Raw genomic sequence first — 20433 nt, forward strand, 5'->3', positions numbered from 1 at the left:
CCTTTACAGAAAAGCTTTGTCAGCCTCTGATCTAGTGGATCCACTGGGTCTGGAGTCTAGCCTCGCTCTGAGGTGATCTCACTTGTAACAGCTGCAGAATTCTCACTAGTTAATCCCTGTCATTCAGAGCAGGATACCAATCAGGAGAAAAGTAGTTGTGGGTTCAGTATGAGGCCTCTTTAGGCAAGGAACTTGGACATCTAGGAACACCAATCCTGGGACTAAAAAGGACTCAAACTCCCCAAACAGTGATAAAGGCTTAGCTCAGTGAAATTGATCCCACTCTCATTACATTTGCAAGATCCAGGGATAATTAATTACCATTACTATCTAAGAAGGAATTTAGAAATTAGAAAAGCATAATTGATCTCTGAGTAACCATGCATGAAACAAATACACAACAGAAAAAATATGCAAAGTCACCTTTGAGATGAACTGATTGTTGGCTATCCTACTGTCCTCGAGGTAAAGAGTATCAGTAAATCTCTCGAGGTAAAGAGTATCAGTAAATCCAAAGAAAGTATGTGTTTTCACAGAGGGAAGGAGAAGGTTGTTATATAAGCATGCCAGGGAAAGAAGGGCCTGAAAAGAGCCCTTCTGTGGCTTTTATCTCTATCTGACCACTATGTATTTACCTATGAATTTCATTACCATCTCTCCCAACCAAAATGTAACTCCTTAAGGGTAGGGACTTTGATTATTGCTGTTATTTGCAGAGCCACAATGAGTGCCCAGCATGCAGTAGGTGCTTATTAAATATTTGAATGAATGAATAATAAAAATGAGACCTTATTGACAATACCTCATCAAGTACATTGGGACAGAGAATGTGGCCAAAGGTAAGGTAGCTGTTATTCTTGGTATATTTCTATTGCAGAAATAGACATCATTTACTACAGATATTTTACTTTTTATGCTTGCTACTCGTTTGACCACTTTTTCAAACTGCAGATAGTGACCTATTATAAAGTCAGTGTAGTGGGTGAGACCAGTGTTTTTTGTTTTTTTGTTCTGTTTTGGTTTTTTGTTTTGAGATGAGTCTTGCTCTGTCGCCCAGGCCAGAGTGCAGTGGCCCGATCTTGGCTCACTGCAACCTCTGCCACCCGGGTTCAAGTGATTCTCTCAGCCTCCTGGGTAGCTGGGATTACAGGTGCACGCCACCATGCCCAGCTAATTTTTGTATTTTTTTTTTAGTAGAGACGAGGTTTCACCGTATTGGCCATGCTGTTCTCGAACTCCTGGCCGTGCTATCTGCCCGCCTCGGCCTCCCAAAGTGCTGGGATTACAGAGACCAGTGTTTTTTTTAAAATAGAATAAAATAATTTCACTGAATTGGAATACTCTATTACTTCAGGAAACCTTTATGAAAAATATTTCAGGGTAAGTATATCTCATAAAACTTTTCAGTTACATCTGTGTATGTATTGGGCTTGATATAAAATGTATTTTTTAGTGTACGTTGGGGTCAGGAAAGTTTACAAGGTGTTTTGAGGCAAAACATTTAATTCAATTAGAGTTAAGTCTTTGACATGCTGAGACCTGGGAGAAGAGTTAACACATTGTTATGTACGGATTTCTATGATACGAAACGGATTATGGGGGACAATTTCCTGATTTTGTAGAGACTATAAGGCAGCAAGAGATTCTGGTTATCTGCAGAGAGTGATGTGAGAAAAGAGAGTGAAAGGGGGGCTGTCAGCCACTACGGTAGCTGGCTCCCTTTTCATCCTGCATTTCACAGGTAAGCTGCCTGAGTGAGTGAAATCATTGATTAAAGAGACCCTCAGCTGGGTGCAGTGGCGCATGCCTGTAATCCCAGCACTTTGGGAGGCCAAGGCGGGCAGATCACCTGAGGTCAGGAGTGTGGGACCAGCCTGGCCAACGTGGTGAAACCCCGTCTCTACTAAAAATAAAAAATTAGCCAAATGTGGTGGTGCACACCTGCAGTCCCAGCTACTTGGGAGGCTGAGGCAAGAGAATTGCTTGAACCCAGTAGGCGGAGGTTGCCATGGGCCAAGATCACACCATTGCACTCCAGCCTGGGCGCCAAGGTAAAGAATACAAACCCGGCCGAATGTGCCTATAATCCCAGCTAAGCCAGGGAGATTGCTTGAGCCCAGCTTGGGCAACAGAGTAAAACCTCTATCCTTAAAAAAATAAAAAGTAAAAGCTCAGCCTTCCGCCTAACATCACAGAATCAAGGGAGCAGCAGCAGCTGCCTTATCCATTAGGTGCGGTAGACAAGGGCTAGGGCCCATGAATCTTTTAGGAGGCCACAAAGATGTTTTAGTTTCTTTTAAAATCAGGAACAAAATATATAATCCAGCCTCAACTTCATTTGTGTTCATGTCAATGCAGTTGCAAATTATATTTAATTTTTTTATGCGATAAAGGGCCCACAATGGCAAAAGTGCCTGAGGCCCATGAACATTTTAATGTGGCTCTGGGTGTTAGAGATATCAGAATTATTTGAGGTGCTTGCCCAAAATGCAGATTCCTGGGAACCACTCTAGTGCTATAGAGTCTGACTCCTTTGGGATGAGGCCAGAGCTTGGAGGTTCAGCAAACACCTCAGGTGATCCAAATACCAAAAAAGAGAATTTCTGACCCTAGAGTAAACGACCAAGACCTATCACAGGTGCAAAGTGGACTTGTTTCAGCCGGGGCTACTTGCTGGGGTCAATAAGCCCTTCAGATTCACTGAACTATGGCTGTATCGTGCCCCTTCCTGTAATTTTCAACCAAATATTAATACACTGAGCATCCCTTCATGCTGTCATACTTAGTTGTTTTTTAATTATTATTATCAGCAGTGGTCTGTGTTTATCATTAAGCCCCCCTGTATTTGCCCTTTAGGATAAAAATGTTTACCATTAAATGACAGTTTTCAAGTATTTTATTTGAAAAGGAGCAAAATGACAGTTGACATATTTAGATTGAGGATAACTATAACATTACTGAATGGATTATTATTCTTCAGTGCGATACACCCTGATATTCAGCCTTGCCCTGAGTTAATCAAATCACTGGAGAACAAAAGCGAATAACAGCAGGTCTCTCTTTTTTATTCCAGTTTCTTACATTTATTGTCAATGATGAATTCAGATGCCAGTGGCCTGCCTAGAAAGCCACTCTTAAGCAACAAGGAGTCTGCCAATCCACTTAAAAAACAAACCACAAGTGAAAAAAATCTAAAACCTCTATGTTAATGAAGCAGCAACTGTGGCCCCCTAGCCTCCTCCACTTCAAGTACAGGTGTTCCCAGCAGATATAAGTCCCTTAATCCTCCCATCGACCTAGCATCTGATGTGCTATCTGCATTGGCTCCATGTCAGTATCAGCTCTGGCCTTGGCCTACAGAGCTTCAAATGAAGAGACTGTAATAAAAGAAGCCAGAAGGAAAAAACAAACAAGGGAAGATGGGGGTATTTCGAGACTGTCGGAGGTGTTCCTGAATCGGTGGTATTAATCTAGAGGCCATGTTCTGCAGTGGGAGAGCAATGGGCTTGACATCACAGGGACCAAGATTCAGTTGCCGGCTCTGAGGGTTCCTGCCTAGGTGATCTCAGGCAAGGAAGCTTCTTGCACTCTGAGCATGTTTCCTCAAGTTTCAAATGCAGAGATAATTCTGACCTTACAGGAATTGAGACAATGTGTGTGAAAGCACCTATTTTACTACCTGGCACACAATCTAGGTGCTCAATAGATGGTGTTTGAATCTTAAACTTACCTGGGGAAATTTTTAAAACTTCACCATTCAATAGATAGGAGTTAGCAAATTAGCAATATGACTGCTTACTTCCTTTGGTTTATTTATACATAAGGCTTTAAAATCATCAAAAGCTAGGCTGTCAAGGAAAATATACTATTTAATAATCTTAGAGTTCATTTAATCTTAGCACAGGGGAAGGGTTTCACAATGAAGCTGTGTAGCAGGCATTATCCCATTGTTATCACTGGGCAGAACAAAGACCAATGAGTAGACACTATAAGAAGACACATTGGCTGGTCACGGTGGCTCACACCTGTAATCCCAGCAGTTTGGGAGGCCGAGGCGGGTGGATCACCTGAGGTTGGGAGTTCGAGACCAGCCTGTCCAACATGGAGAAACCTCGTCTCTACTAAAAATACAAAATTAGCCGGGTGTGTTAGCGCATGCCTGTAATCCCAGCTACTCGGGAGACTCAGGCAGGAGAATCACTTGAACCTGGGAGGCAGTGGCTGCAGTGAGCTGAGATCGCACCATTGCACTCCAGCCTGGGCAACAAGAGTGAAACTCCGTCTCAAAAAAAAAAAAAAAAAAAAAGAAGGCACATTTTGGTTCAGCATTAAAAAAAGCCTTCTGGCAATTGGAGCCAGGGTTGTGCTGCGCAACTCCATGGGGCACGATTCTCCTAGACCACAGCCACATCACAGCTCCTGAACCGTGCAGAGCGCAAGTACACTGCAGTCCCAGAGCCCTGGCCAGAGCTGTCCCACATGTCACTGGCTAGTTTGTGAAGAATGAAGTTCCATCATGGAATCTGTTCAATTTGAGGTAAAGTGATAGTAAGTCAAGAATGTTAAAGAGATAGTTCCTACTTTGGATGGGAGTCTGACTAGGCTTTTTTTCATTCTTCGTTGGTTTGTCAAACATTTATGGAGTATCCATTGTACATCAGGCACAGACCTCATCCCAAGGGAAAAAAATTGACTAAGATACCATCCCTGCTCCCAAGGAAGACAGAAGCCCTACCCACTGGGTAATACTGTGCTCCCCACAGCACTATGGCATCCTGACATGGGGCCTGTCTCCTGCAGTGGCAGCTGTGCTTAGCTGTGCCCTCTGTCTATAAGATTGTTATTCTCTCCTTCCTGAAAATACAAACCTTTTCTTTTCCCACAGATTTGATGTCCATACTTGTGGACACACAGTTGCAGCTGCATTATCTCATTTAAATTTTCCAAGTTATTTGCTCTCAAGATAAGTTCATTTCCATTATGAAAGAGAAGCTGAAGAAAGACTGACTTCAGCGACAAAGAATGATCCCTGGATATTAGAAAAATCTGTTAAGAGGAATAAAAAAAAGCTAAAACTTGTTTTACAACTAGATATGTACAAATGGATAATAATTTTGTGGGAAGGATACCAAAGTGTTATTTTCTAAAAGTAATAAGGTACTCTGGATATGCTTGGTAGTCATAAAATACCACAAATAAACTTGGATGGTTCACATTATCTGTGACAGTGTCATACAGGTCAGTAGGATTTTGAGGGTTCTTTGAAGGAGGCACAATTAATGAATGATTTCCGTGTGTATAGATTCCAGTGAGTACTCGCACATAATACACATGCTTTCTCCCATTTGCGTCTGGTCTGGAGTACGTATCATTGGCAGAATAATTGGCATTGACAGCAAAATAGGTTCCCTTTCCATATGCCACAGCTGTGAAAAGAAAAACCATTTTTAAGCATTTCAAATTTAATGTAAAATTTGATATGTTGGCCCAATCTGTTAAATAATGTTTTTTCTAAAGCCTCTCTTAAATTTTTTTGTGTGTGCTTTTCACTTTTAATCATCAATTTTTCTACCTAGAAGGGCCAGTCAGTCCCCTTTCGGATGAAATACAGTGAGTCCCACCCTGAAACTCGGGCTGCAACATGGCCACCAATGATGGGGGACCACAATGAATCCACACTGTCCCAGCCAACTCGGGCTCTCATGGCTGATGCCTCATTCCAAGCAGCCAGATTACTCGCTTCCTTACCATTCTTTCCGGCATAGCTGCGGTTAAAGCCATTTCGATTGACGTGTGGCACGGAGCTGGCATCTGTCCCATGGAAGAGTTGCTTCTCATTCATTGTCTGGCCATTCTTGGCATCCATAGTTTTTTTCTTTGCCTGGTAGCTATTCCAGAGATCTGGATTCTGGATCCTCTCAATCTGCAAATTAATAAAGAAAAATATTCTGCCAGTTCCAAGGGCACTTGCCAATATACAGCAAATGAAACATGATCACTATGTTTCATAAATAAAAGCACACTAAACAGCAAATCCAATGCCAGACAGCAGCTTTCTGCATTCAGAAACCTTTTTAGATCCAGTGTTTCATAAAAACAGGCAATGGGAAGAATGTTGGTTTAATTTTTAACATCTTTTATGTACTGCATGAGAGCAAACAAGGTTTAGGATTTCAAGTACTCATGACATGAATTCTGCTGACCCAGCCTCTGCAACTTCTGCTTTTTACACATACTCTAATGACTGCTCCTGTTGCTGTCCACCTCACTTTGCACTTTGCCTCTCACCACCTCAGTCCTTCTGGGATACGGGTTGACCTAGTTGTGTACTAACAGTATGAGAAGCAACAGAGTATCTAGGCAAGAATGAAATTAACTAATGAAAATTAATCTCTGGTCCAGTTGGAAGACCGGAGCATGAATCTTGAATGTTGTAGACCAAAGTGGCCATGCTTTGACCATACTCTTTAGGCAGTGGCCTCCAGGGCGGTGGTGGAAACTGCTTGGGTCCTGGGTTGCAGTTCTACTTCTAAACTCCCCTAGTCACCAAGTAGTAGCAGTTTCATAAGGTTGTCCTGGGAAGCCTGAGGGGTGGGTAAAGGTGGCCAAAGTCCCTCATGGAAATGCACAAGGTAAAGGTTCCATGTTGTCCATGTTGTCAGAATGTTTTCCATTTTGGAGAACTCTCAGGCTTAACACCATTACCTGCCATCATCTGGTTCTTTTTTTTTTTTTTTTTTTTTCCAGTTTTGGGTTTTCTCTTTTTAATTGAGATACAATTCACACTCTAATTCAAAGTCTCGGCATTAACATATATTTTGTTGATCTGGTTTATGATTTTAAAATTATTTTTCCTTTGTATTCTTTACCTACAGCTAAATTTCTAATCTTCAAAATGCCTACATTCATTTTATTTCATTTACCTTACATTCTATCTTACTCATTTTTAAAGCTTTCAACATTTTTTGAGTTTTGAAATAATTCTCAATTTCTTAGTCTCTTAATTCTTAAATTTAAAGAGGTTCTTTCTTACCCTTTAAAATTTTTAAAAATAATTATGTCAAGTAATTTTTGAATATAGTAACCTGATTCTATATTTCTCATGGGATAAATTCTAAGGTAAAAAAAATGCAAATAAATCTTAAACTTTATTTAGTAGGTTTATTATTAGCAGCAGATGTCTAGCCAGGGTAGATTACTTTTATCAGACCAACCTCTCACCAACAACTACTAGAAGAGCTAGAGAGGGAGAAAAGTCTATTTGAAGGCATCAAGGATTTGATAAGCTAAGATTGCAGAGAGAAGGGAAGTATGGTGAAACAGTAAAATCAGAAGACAATAATTTCTTCAAAGTGCTGAAAGAAAATAATTGCCATCCCAAATTCTATGCCCAGCAAAAATATCCTTCAAAGAATGAAAGAGAAATAGACATTTTCAGATAAATAAAAACTGAGAGAATTCATCACTACCAGATCTGCATTGGAAGAAATACTAAATCTAGATGAAAAATTATCCCAGATGGAAGCATGGAAATATAGGAAGAATTGAAGGACACTGGAAATAAATGGTAAATATGTTGGTACATATAAATAAATATAAACAAATTAAAAATGTTTCATCAGGTTTCAAGTATAAATAGAATTAAAATGCATGTTAAAAGCAACACAAAAAGCAGAAGAGAGATAAATAAGGCTTAAAGTATTCAAAGGTCTTTGCATTGTCTGGGGAATGATGAATATACTAATTTACATTACAGTTCAATAAGTCAAGGATGCATGTTATAATCTCTAGGGTAAGCAATGAAAGAACTAGAATGTATAACTAACAACATAATGGGGGTGAAAATGAAATAGAAATAATGCAAAAGAAACCAGGAAAAGATAAAAAAGAACAAAGAATAGATATGATAAATAGAAAACAGAGATTAATATGGTAAATTTAAACCCAAACATATCAGTAAGTACAGTAAGTAAGATTAAGTACTCCAGTTAAAAGATAAAAGATTGTCAGGCTGGATGATGAAAAGCAAAACTCAAGTATATGTTGCTATCAAGAGACACATCTTAAATGTACAGTTATTATAAGAGTAAAAGAAAAAGAGTGGGAAAAGATATACCATAACATGCTAACAATAACCAAAAGAAAGCTGGCATAGCTATTTTAATATTGCTAATAATAATTTTGGTATGATAATTTTGAAACAATTGTATGTATTCTACAGGATGAAACAAGTAAGAATGTATTATTATTAAAAGCCAAAATTTCTATTGTACACAAAATGACATAAAATATTAAGATATTAAGAAAAAATTTTTCAACATTAAATTTTAATTGAAAACATGAATATGGCTGGGTGCCATGGCTCACACTTGTAATCCCAGCACTCTGAGAGACAGAGGTGGGTGGATCCCAGCACTTTTGAAGTCAAAAGTTTGAAACCAGCCTGGATAACACAGACTCCATCTCTACCAAAAAAAAAAAAAAAAATAGGTGTGGTGGCATGTGCCTGTAGCCCCAGCTACTCTAGAGTCTGAGTGGGGAGGATTGCTTGAGCCCAGGAGTTGGAAGCTACAGTAAGCTATGATCACGCCGCTGCACTCCAGCTGGAATGACAGAGCAAAACTTTGCCTCAAAAAAAAAAAGAAAACATAAATACGAGTTCATGATTTTCTTAGCTCTAGCCGCAAAGACCCTGGAAGCAGCAACACCTCAATAGCAGTGAACACACGCAACACACGACTCTTGGTTTCTCACTACCATTCCTCACTAAAAGGTAACATGGCTTCTTAGAAAAATGTCTGATTCCAGGCATGAGACAAGGAAAGTACAGGATGAGCAAGACAAATCTCATGGCAAAAAGTAAAGAAATGCTCAAAGATTAATGGGGTCATTAAAAGACACGGGAGCCAACTTCCTGCCTGCCAAATGGAGGATAATTTGTACATCTAACAGAATAATCACTGTAATTAAATATAACATACTGATTTTTTTCAAAATCAAGAAAAAAGAACATTTATTCTTTAAAAAAATGCCAAATAACATATACAGAGGGAACGACAGAATTAGAAAATCAACATCCTGCAATCTCCAGTGTAATGATGGATTCAGGCAAGGATCATCAATGGAAGTGAAAATCAATCAGTACAAGGTTGCTGGGGAACAGGATACTCATATGCTGACGAAGTATCATCCCACAGATAATCTACTGATTCCAGTGGAGAGAAATGGTGGTCACCAACTTAACTAGTGATCAAACTTAGCATCATTAATAGTGGGATGCCCTTACCATCTGAGGTTCCTGATGTGATGTATCACCTATGAAGTATTCTTGCAAAAAATATTTATCTGAATTTACTCAAACCTTTCAACCTAACTCAGCTTACCAGAAATAAAGAGGATAGAGAAATAAATGATATTATCAAGAATCAGATAAGCCTAGAATCTATAAAACTGGCGCAGATTCTCCCACAAAAATCAAGGCATGACAGATCCAGAATGTGATACATTCTACAATACAATTGGCTTAAACTCTAAAAAATTCGTGTCATGAAAAATAATTTTTTTAATGCAAGAGAACTATTCTATATTAGAAGACACAAAGGAGACATAATGTCCAAACAGTGTGTGAAGTCAGACTGGGGTTGGGGAGGGGGAGTTACAAGAGATTTTTTTGAACAACTGGAAAAATTAGAATATGGACTGTGGCCAGATGTGGTGGCTCACACCTGTAATCCCAACACTTCGGGAGGCTGAGGTGCGGGGATCACGTGAGGTCAGGAGTTCGAGACCAGCCTGGCCAACATGGTGAAACCCCATCTCTACTAAAAATACAAAAAAAAATTAGCCGGGTGTGGTGGTGGGCACCTGCAATCTCAGCTACTTGGGAGGCTGAGGCAGGAGAATCGCTTGCAACAGGTAGGTGGAGGTTGCAGTAAGCCGAGATCGCGCCACTGCACTCCAGCCTGGGTGAAAGAGCAAGACTCCGTCTCGGGGGAAAAAAAAAAAGAGAATATGAACTGTATATTGGATATTACTGAATTAATGTTAAGTTTTTAATTGGGATAATGGCATTGCCACAATTTAGGACGATGTCTTTGATTGGGAGATACTTGCTAAAATAGGAGTATCATGATGTCTGCAACTTACCTTCAAATGCTTCAGCAAAAACAACAGGGAGAGAAAGCAAAAGTGGCAAAATTGTTGAATCTAAGTGGAAGGCTTATGGATATTAAAAACCTTAATCATAAGACATAATAGTCATAGAGGATGACAGACCACCCATTTTTTATGTTATTTTCAGAATTCTAGGGACCTCCATGGAGGCTCCTTAAGTACTATCCACACCTCTGCTTTTATCTGGTTCATACACTGGGATTTCACATGATTTTATTGAAAAAAAAGGTTTCACTGCAAAAAAGTGTTGAAATCAATTCTCTGGCCAGGGTCTGCCAATACACAGCAGGCATCCACAGGGCCCACTGTAGATATTGCTAGTCAACCAGAACATTCATTCCTGCTCAATCTAAACTTAGCATCTCATCACAATATGCCAATCAGCCACTACCAGTTAGTAGTAATTGGTACTTGGAGTGAGACTTACTTGTTATCTCAGAAATAGACCATCATAGAGCTGCATACTTGAATCATATTGTCTTGGTGCCTCATAGAATTGTTTTCATTCAATCAGGCATCGGTTTTGTTCAACCAGTTTTACATTAAAAAAAAAACAGTGGTATAAAAGTTGATGTTGAATTTATTGTGAGGATGATGTTGAGGATATTTTCTAGTACTTGATCCACAAGAGAAATCTCTTAGGAGTCAGTCTCAGTATTGTGAGGAGCTGTGAGCCTCCTTATCAAATGGTTTGCTTTTTGATTTATGGACATTATGAGTCTTGTATCTGAATGTTTACTTCTTGCTTTGTCTACTAGGAAGCTCAGGGACAAATTGGTAACCTCATGTTGTATATTTTTGAGAACTAGCATTTTGTCTGTATTATCTTATTTTCCCTGCCATTCTTTTCTCTTTAACCATTTTTCTTTGTATATTTATTTTATCTGAAGGTATAGTTTATATCTTTGTAGGGCACTGTGAATCTTTTTAAGTTATTGTGTACTTAACAACATGAATAAACAGTGTTGGCAGTTCGAATAGAGAGTAAGAAAAATTTGCAAAGAAAGAAAATGCAGGTCTTACTGGCAGACTTGTTATGGTGGATCAAAGATCTCTGGCTTTACTCAGAAAGTGGTAGAACCAAAAACAGAAATGAGGAAGGAAAGGGAAAGAGAATTACTTACATATGATGCATTAGATTTTAGAGAAGTTGATTTTGCAGTTAGATATTCAAGTGGAGATTTTTTTTTTTTTTTTTTGAGACGGAGTCTCACTCTTTGTGGACCAGGCTGGAGTGCAGTGGCATGATCTCAGCTCACTGTAATCTCTGCCACCCATGTTCAAGCAATTATCCTGCCTCAGCCTCCCAAGTAGGTGGGATTATAGGCACCTGCCAACATGCCTGGCTAATTTTTGTAGTTTTAGTAGAGACGGGGTTTCACCATCTTCACCAGGATGGTCTTGAACCCCTGACCTCGTGATCCACCCGCCTCGGCCTCCCAAAGTGCTGGGATTACAGGCGTGAGCCACTGCGCCCGGCCTCAAGTGGAGATTTTTTTAGGCCACTGGGAGTATGTTCTAGAACTTGAGTCAAAGACCCAGGTTGGTAATGTTGATTTGGGAGCTATCGACATTGAACTAATAGTTGAATCCAAGAAGGGTAAATATATTCCCTGGTGAGGTACAGAGACAAAAAACCCTTTAAGCATAAGTGGCGTGAATAAAGCTAGAATTAGGAGTTTGGAAGAGAAACAGAGTGCCTGCAAAAATGAAAAGAAAATTAGTCAAGGAAAAAAAAAGAATCATAATAATTTTGCTAGAGAAGTCAAGGAAAATATAATTTCAAAGAGCAATATCAATAATGTTTAAAAATGGAAGAAGATGCCAAAATAATTGGTTGTTTTTATTTGAGAGCAGGATCTCGCTATGTTACCCAGACTGGCCTCAAACTCCTGGGCTCCTGCAATCCTTCCACCTCAGCCTCCCGATAGCTGGGACTACAGGCATGAATCATCACACTCACCTGCCCAAAATAATTGTGATAAACGAGAAAAGGGCTGCTGGCTTTATCAAGGAAACACTGTTGATCTGCGAATAATGGGGCAGAGTAACATGGTCCTGATCTGAGGAGCCTCTGCATGGCTCTCTGTGGAATTTGCTAGCTATCAAATCCAATTTTAAAGCCATATCTTTGAATTTGTATTAGCTTGCTTCACAAAGTAAATACATGTCTTTAGTGTTCTCTCATATTACAATCAAATATTGTAATCACTGACACAAGAATCTTAATGCCTCAGTAATTATGGTCACATGAGTAGAATCTAGAATCTACTAATTACCATACAAATTCTAATTCTGGGTTTAAAAAAATGTGATAGGAAGTGAATGAAAATGGATTTTATATAGGACCATGACAGAACTTATTTCCACCATCCAGAAACTACATTCTAGCAGAAGGCTTACCTTCTCTATTCTGAAGTGTGAGCAGGTCTGATTAAACTTGCTTGCCACCGTGTTGTACTCAGGATCACCAGGTAGCAGCTCCACCACACACAAATTCTGCTGCTTCATATCACTCCAGTGTGCAGGGATGTCAACTGCAAAGAAGACATTTGAGGATGCCCTCATACATCCCTGGTACACTCTGGAAAATTTAGTATCTGTGTTCTTGTTTTATTATCTCCCAATTCTAAGCATTCAAAAAGTTCCTTATCTTTCTAGGAGAACGCTTTTCAAAGCATGAACAACAGACAACCTACATCAGAACCAACTAGAATGCTTGTTAAACAAAAAAAAGGAAAGCCACAGATCAACTGAATCAGTATCTGTGAGGGGCAGAGCCTGTATGTCTGCCTCCTAAGTTTGGATCATACTACGATTTGAGAACTGTTGGTGCAGTATAACTCATCTGTGTTTTCTTTTCAATCTCTAGTAGTCACAATTTAACAATAAATTATTTCCCTACAGTGTTCTAAGTAGTTGCTGTTTTGTTTATGCATGGATTTTTGCCAGAACTCCTCACCATCACCACCACAGGCACTCTACATCTATTTTTTCATTATTCTTCATAGCATCTTTAAGAGGCAGTTAGGTGGCAGATTTTGCTATGTGACAGGCTATGGTGACAGCTCTGTCTTCTCCTCTGCTAAGCAGAATACTATATGTGATTTATCATTTCCCCAGGGTTGCTCAGAGTTTCAGGAATCTGTTCACACTGATCTCACAAGAGATAAATATAGTCTAATGGAAGCCAATTTACTTGTTTTCAAAGGGGACTTAATCTGGTTTGAAGGTAGGAAGGGCTGCCTACACAAGACAGGCCTTCCCTTCTTGGAGAGTAGGTCTAGTCAGAGAATCTGAAGCCTGCTTCCTGACATGTATGTCAAGGAACCTTTTGCTCTCAGCAGAGGTGACTACTGGGAGAAATTCCTACAGGCTCCCGATCCTCCCTGGATTATCAGTCAGACACAGAGAGGGCACACCCTCTGACCAGGCTTTCCTTTCTGTTTTTCCCTTTGCCCTTTTGTTCTAGAAAACCTTGGGCCATCACTTTTCCTTTAAGCCTATGGTTTTCCTTCCCCTAATTGATGCAGCTATTACCTTCTCAGCACAACTGGCTCTGGGAAGCTTATAAACTGTAGAGATGAGAACAAAGGTGAGATTTGACTATTGTTACCAAGAAGATAGTCATCTTCAGGCTTTTGGGTACATCCATTCTGGGTTTTCCTGGCCATAACGTAAGCTCTTTAAGCGCAGAGGCCACATTTTCTAGTTTATTTCGTTAGTGTTACGTGAATTTTTTCCTATTTGAAATTCTGACGTATGTACAAAATAGTGTTATACCCAAAGTAGATGTGAAATAGTGGATGACAAGTATGAATGTTTAACTCACCTTTGGATTTCGTGAGGCGCTGAACAGATAAACTGTGGCCCTTTGCATCTGTGGCAGTGTATGTGTTCAAGTTCACTGTGTAGTGCCGATGATTAATTTTGACATCAATTGTTTTTTTCTTTTCTCTCCTTGCATCCTCTAATTTCAGATTGGTCATTTTGTTAAAACGATGAAAAGTGTTATTGTCATTATACTGCCATTCTATAAACTCACTGATACAATCTGCCCGGGATTCCTGTTCTTTGGCCAATCGAACTCTCTTGATCATTGCCTCAATTTCATCTCTAGCCTGCATCACATCTCTGCTAATTCCCAAAACCTTAATCAAAGGTCTCTTATGGTCCAGGGAAATGTTAATATTTAACTTCTTCTGCAGCTCATTCAACTCCTGATACTCCTTTTCATCAAAGTCTTTGATGCACTCATCTTCACTGGTGTAAGGACACTGTTCTTTTTCAATCAGGTCTTGTAGCCAGGAGATAGCGTGTTCCACACACGTGACATTTTCACCACACACCCGAAAAGTTGCTGATTCTGTTTTCTTTTCCAAAACCAAATTATTCTTTTTTTTGGGAGATTGCTTTGAAAAGCCCAAAAATGCTAAAAAGAAAAGGAAGATTAGGTATTTCCCATGTGACATCAACGTTATAAACGTGCATTTCATAAAAACAAACAACTCACATGCAAGTTTAGACATCACAGACTGTTGGGAAGAAACCTGAGTCCCTTCTCTTTTCTTCATGTTGGCATAAAACACATCCAGTACTTGAGGCAGAAAGATAACAACTTTAACTTTTTTCACAGACTGGGCTGATCCTTTCTGGACAAAGTCTTCAATGGCATCAATTATGGCTTCAGCAACCTTATCTGGGTCTTGTTTGGCACTTCCTGGAAAAGCAAATAATAAAATTGCTGAAGGACAAAAAAGCCCCAAGTGGAAGGCTGAGGAATAAATTAGGGTTTCCAATGCTCAGAGAATAAATGCCCACTCCTCAATTCTTTCATCATTGTGGAATTTTCTAACAAAGCGTCAGCAAACACTTTTGAAGTCTTAGATGCAATGAAGCGTTTTTGTTCCAGGATGTCAGGAAGCCCACAGCCTAGCAGTGAACAAAGGACCCAGAAATCTGACTTTTGGTGTCTGACAATCATATCTACTCTATTCAACTGATCCCAGCTCTTTGTGTTCCTCCTCTCCTATTACAGAGCACAAGTAGCTTTTCTTCTTAGCTCACTAGTGTCCTTGAAATTTCGTAAAAAGCAGATGCTAATATATGTTGACATAAAATACTTTTTAAAGATGAAAATCTTTTTTTGGATCAGTCATCACTTGATTTTATGTATGTATCCTTATTCTCCCAGATATCTCTGGGAACCTAATTTGAACTAAGCAACATTTTGTAAGACACCCAGTGCTATAGGCTATTTGTTATAATCTATAATTTTTCAGACACAAGTTATCTATAAGCCTCCAAGAAGCCTTTCCCTCCACACTCAGTGAGATTTTAGCTGACCAACAGGATTCAAGGTAGCCACCTGGAGCAGAGTGTTTCCTGTTTTCAGCATACTCCATATCCTCCTTCTCAAGCCATGAAAGCGACAGCCTAGGTAAGATCATGAAAAGTCCCTTCCCAGCTGTGGGAACAGTCCCATGTAAATAACAGCTGGCAAAGTCACATGATGGGCAATGTAAAAGTTCCTTGGCCAAGCTGATGTGACAGACTAAGAGCCCACCTGGCTAATTGTTGTTGATGGTACCCACCACTATTGCAGAAAAAGAGTAGGCTTCTTTGACTTGGCTATGCTGACAATTGTGGGAATGTAGACAACCCCACATAAAATTAACCAAGAGGAGTTGTTTAAATCTTTTTAAATCAGATGATCAGAGAAAGAGGGAAATTCTCTTTTGCAAAGCTGTAATTTTCTCATGGTATTTTGAAGAGTTTATATGGACACATTCAGTTACATTCATTCACTTTCAAGAAACATCTGTTATGTCCTATCACTGGCTAGATACTCACTAGGCACTTATCAGAACACAGATGATGTGATATGTGGGGATGAACAGGCGATCAATTGGTGAAATATGGAAAATTGAGGGAAAGGCTATGCCAGATAGAACTATGTAATGGGTATATGTTCAGCCTGGCATGTATGCAGAACAGACCTAGTTTTGAGGAAGATAAGTCTGGAGGGGTATGGAGGAAGCATGGAGTGGGGAGCCCAGGTCTAGTTAGGAGGCTGTAATAAAAGCTTAGTCAAAAGACAAGAGCTGAACAAAAAGAGGAGGCCAGAATGAAGAGTAGGGATTGAGGAGCTATTTTGGAAGTAAAGTCAGGAGTACCTAGGGACCAGCTGGGTTTGTCCTTGACCTTTCCCTTTCTGTCTTTTGCCATACACATACCTTCACTATATCATGGTTCACGTTGCATTGCAGTTGTTTGTTTGCATACCTGTCTCTCACACTGGGCTCGGTGCTCCTTGTGAACTGGATCCTTTTCTTAGTTATCTTTCTATCTCCAGAGCCTAAACATGGTGCCTTGCAGATGCAGGCACTCAGTAAATATTCAATCAAATAATTCCTAAGCTAATGAAGATCGGAGTGATGAAGAGGGTAGAGTCAAGGACTCTAGATGGAAAGTGATGTTTTTCACATGATTGGGGATATAAGAGGAAGGGCAGGTTTGGGGAGATGACAAGGAATGGGAGTTTGGAGTCTGCGCTGAGCTTGAGGTGATCACAGGTATTGCTGACCACCTAGTCTCTCCTCTTATGCAGGTGTCTTTAAGGAACAGAGAGGAAGCTCCTTTAACTGCCAGAGGCTGTCTTGATTACAGTCTTAATTCAACTCATACACACCACTTAAAGAGAAAGCTTCTACATCTATCAGTCTCAGGACCAGCTCAGGTGGTGATAAAGATAAGTAAAGAGCACATGCAAGGATAACCCACTAACCCTGATTTATTTGTGCTGACCAGCAATGCAGCCAGGTCAGTGGAAGAAACAACAGGATTGCAGTAGCCCAGAAATGCTCAAATGTGTACATATTTATACAAAACGAAAACTACCTTCTTTCTTTGTTTCTTCTTTTGACTCTACCAGGGACTCCTTTGGGAAGGTCTGCGGCACCCCTAAGCTGCCTGCTTTCTTGGCCCAAATCAACTGAAGGTGGAAACCCAAGACTAGAGCTCAGAGAAAAAAACAGATGGAGACAGAGACTGAGGAGTCATTGGTGGGTGTCCATAAAAGATAAGTAAGTAGAGAGATGATAGAGAGAGAGAGAGAGAGAGAGAGAGAGAGAGAGAGAGATAGATAGATAGATAGATAGATAGATAGATAGATAGATAGATAGACAGACAGACAGATGACTGATAGAGATAGGAGAAATGTTGGCTAATCTGCTAGGAATAGATGATACTCTAAGGAGAATGAAAACAAAGGGATCAAAAATTATACTTTTAGAAATAAAAAAGTTGTAAAATAGATATAGAATTCCATCTCAGAACATTATAAGAAATGGTACAGAATTACAGATACGGGTCAGAGGGTTAGAAGAAGGCCCAGAAATTGACAAGGATGGTTAAGTTTATTGAGGATAACCTTTTGGAAAGCCTAGAATGCCAGCATAAGAGATTCAAACTTAGATTCCCGAGCAACAGAATGACAGATCCGATGCTCACTATTCTCACACTGGAACAAGGCAGCTCCGTTCACTTCAAGCCTAAGAATGTATGCCTCCCCTGACCAGCTCTCTGAAGGAGACCAAACAAGAATTCCTAAAGAGCTCAAAGAACACCTGTGTAACAAAACTGCACATTCTGCACATGTACCCCAGAACTTAAAGTATAATTAAAAAAAAAAAAACACCTAACTAATGATAAATCCAGAGCGCCATCCTTATATATGAAAAATCATGCTATCATTACCTAGTTTTAGGAAGAGAAGAAAATCAAAGAAGCAAGTAGGCTGAAAAGAGGAAAGTGGAGAGTTGAGTTTCTGACCCACTAGGTTCTCGTGACTGAGAAGCTTCTACACAGAAATGCCCTGAGGCCAAGTGACACAGCTGACTGTTGAGCTGAAGCCTGGAAATATTCCTCTGGGAATCAGCTAGAGTGAGGTGGAAGTTGTTGTACTAATATTCTCCATGGAGAGGGGAAAGAGGAGGAAGCTAAGGACTGCATAATGGAGAATATGTAGGGAATGGAAAAAGGGAAAGTAACTGAGGAAAGAGAATGAGGGATGGCCTTTCCATTCTCTCCCTTCTCTTCCCCTCCTTACTTTCCCTTCCCTTCTTTCTGTCTCTCTAACATTCTAACACTCTCTTCAGTCTCCTGCATTTTGTTCCTCTTTTACTCAAACTATCCACAGGCTTTGTCATTCCCTTGGGAGTTGCCTTATGGGGAGGAAGCTGTCCACTCCTAGCTTAATGGTTGCTGCCCTGGGTCAGACTCAGCACTGACCACATTCACACTTAGCTCCAAATGAAAGGGAAAGTAGATGGCTTGGGATTTAGTCTTGACAGCCAGAGGCTACGAACCTGTCCCAATGGCTGGGAGGCAAATGGATGAGTAATTTTTTTTTTCACACTCCTGCAAAACAGAGGAAACTGAACTCTTGACATCATTTCCACCAATTACATGAATGATATTCTTGCACCTCAAAAATCCACCTCCGGTGATTATATAATCATTTTTGCGCTGCTGAGCTGGGAAACACAGACAAAAAGATGCAAAATTAGTAGATGCTGAACCCGTCCTTTGTTTAGAAAGCAAAATGTATAAAACTTGGCAAGTAAGCATTTTGTGAATAAAAAACTCCTGAAATACTATCTTTGATGGAATGCTATGACTTAACTTTACTTTTAACTGTGAGGTTACTTTTCATTTCTAAGTCTCTGTGATTGGAATTCTTTAGTAAAATGTATCATTTAAAAATTAGAGTGTTGTCTCCCCAACCCTAAGACTTTTCTCAGCCTCTCCACAGCCTCCCATACAATTACAACTTAGGACCAAAAAATAGAATGTGCCTTACCTTGCTGAGAACATTCCCTTTCTACATTTTGTCCGGCACATTCTAAAATTGCTTTGGAGACCCCTACATGAGAAAATCAAGATGATAACAAACATGAGTAAAAAACCACTATGGTATATTTGGATCATAAAGATTATCTAAATGCATTCTCCATCATCTGAGGAATCCTCTAATTGGGTATTGCTGATGACAAAGAAGAAAACTTCATAAAATAAACATTGTTAATTATGGAAAACCCTGTCAACATAATTTAAAAGTTATTAATTAACAAGCCAAAGTTATAAAAACCAGTTTGGCTATAGAAACCCTCCTTCATAGCATCTACCATTAACTATTGCACTCATCAAAATTGTACAAGTACCTGCTTTGAGATTAAATGAGTTTGATGTTGAATTTACAATCACATCTGCCTCTTCTTTCGTGATATCACCAGAAGCCACCTGGAAGATGATGGAGCCAATCTTCATTTCATACACACCTGAATCAGGGCTAGAAACAGTCCCATAAAAACCTGAAAAGAAAAGAAGTAAAGTCAATAACCAAGTCAGCCACAGCAAGAATGACTTGGGTATCCTGCTCACATGTGACCCTCTTGTATGTCTTCCCTCTCTCTCTCTTTCTGTGACCTCTGGTCTTTAACCTGGACCTGCCCCTCAGCCTCAGTGATGATCTGTTTAAGAAAAAAGAATTAGAAAATAGAATCCATAGCAAACATGAACTCTGGTGCTGGCCAAGGTGAAGTTAGCGTACTATAGCCTCTCTCTCCCATTGATTACAACTAAAAACAGGACAAATACAAAAAGCCACTACCCAAGAGCTCTGAAAAGTTACAATAACAGCAGACAGATTGAAGAAAGGTGACAAAACTTGCAGAAGCAATCTGCTAAGGGGGGCGGTTTTCCATTTTGTTCTGTTTTAAAATTTTTCCTCTTTTCTCTCCCAGCTTTGACCCAAGGGTGGCCCTAGTCTCACAACATAATATTTAAAATGTCCAGTCTATATTCCAAAATTGCTTGTCATATAAAGAACCAGGAAAATTTGATCAACCCTTAAGGATAAAGAAAATCAATAGCTGCCAATCCAGCCAGGCACAATGGCTCACGCCTGCAATCCCAGCACTTTGGGAGGCCGAGATGGGTGGATCACTTGAGTCCAGGAGTTCGAGATCAGCCTGAACAACATGGTGAAACCCCATCTCTACAAATAATACAAATATTAGCTGGGATGGTGGTGCACAACTGTAGTCCCAGCTACTTGGGAGGCTGAGGTAGGAGGATCACCTGAGCCCCCAGAGGTTGAGGCTGCAGTGAGCTGAGATCGTGCCACTGCACTCCAGCCTGAGTGACAGAGTGAGACCTTGTCTCAAAAAAAAAAAAAGGTGTCAATCCCAGCCAGGC

The 20433-nt window shown here is 39.9% G+C and overlaps 1 protein-coding gene across 2 annotated transcripts in view; it reads right to left on the reverse strand.

Moving 5' to 3' along the window:
- Positions 1-2878: 2878 nt before the first annotated feature.
- The window catches only part of PARP14 (poly(ADP-ribose) polymerase family member 14), a 52344-nt gene continuing 34789 nt past the window's right edge, over positions 2879-20433 (reverse strand). The window contains exons 10-17 of one of the 2 annotated variants that reach the window (XM_024244933.3): positions 19398-19547; positions 19037-19099; positions 18543-18710; positions 14687-14893; positions 14006-14605; positions 12577-12710; positions 5749-5923; positions 2879-5426 (exon numbers count right to left, since the gene is read on the reverse strand). In XM_024244933.3, the coding sequence (XP_024100701.3) occupies positions 5137-5426; positions 5749-5923; positions 12577-12710; positions 14006-14605; positions 14687-14893; positions 18543-18710; positions 19037-19099; positions 19398-19547 (1787 nt within the window). In that variant the 3' untranslated portion in view covers positions 2879-5136. Of the gene's footprint in view, positions 5427-5748; positions 5924-12576; positions 12711-14005; positions 14894-18542; positions 18711-19036; positions 19100-19397; positions 19548-20433 lie in introns of both variants that reach the window. The other variant, XM_063721729.1, reaches the window with a different exon arrangement.

Source organism: Pongo abelii, chromosome 2 (assembly GCF_028885655.2).
Source record: "Pongo abelii isolate AG06213 chromosome 2, NHGRI_mPonAbe1-v2.0_pri, whole genome shotgun sequence".
Taxonomy (NCBI): Eukaryota; Metazoa; Chordata; class Mammalia; order Primates; family Hominidae; genus Pongo; species Pongo abelii.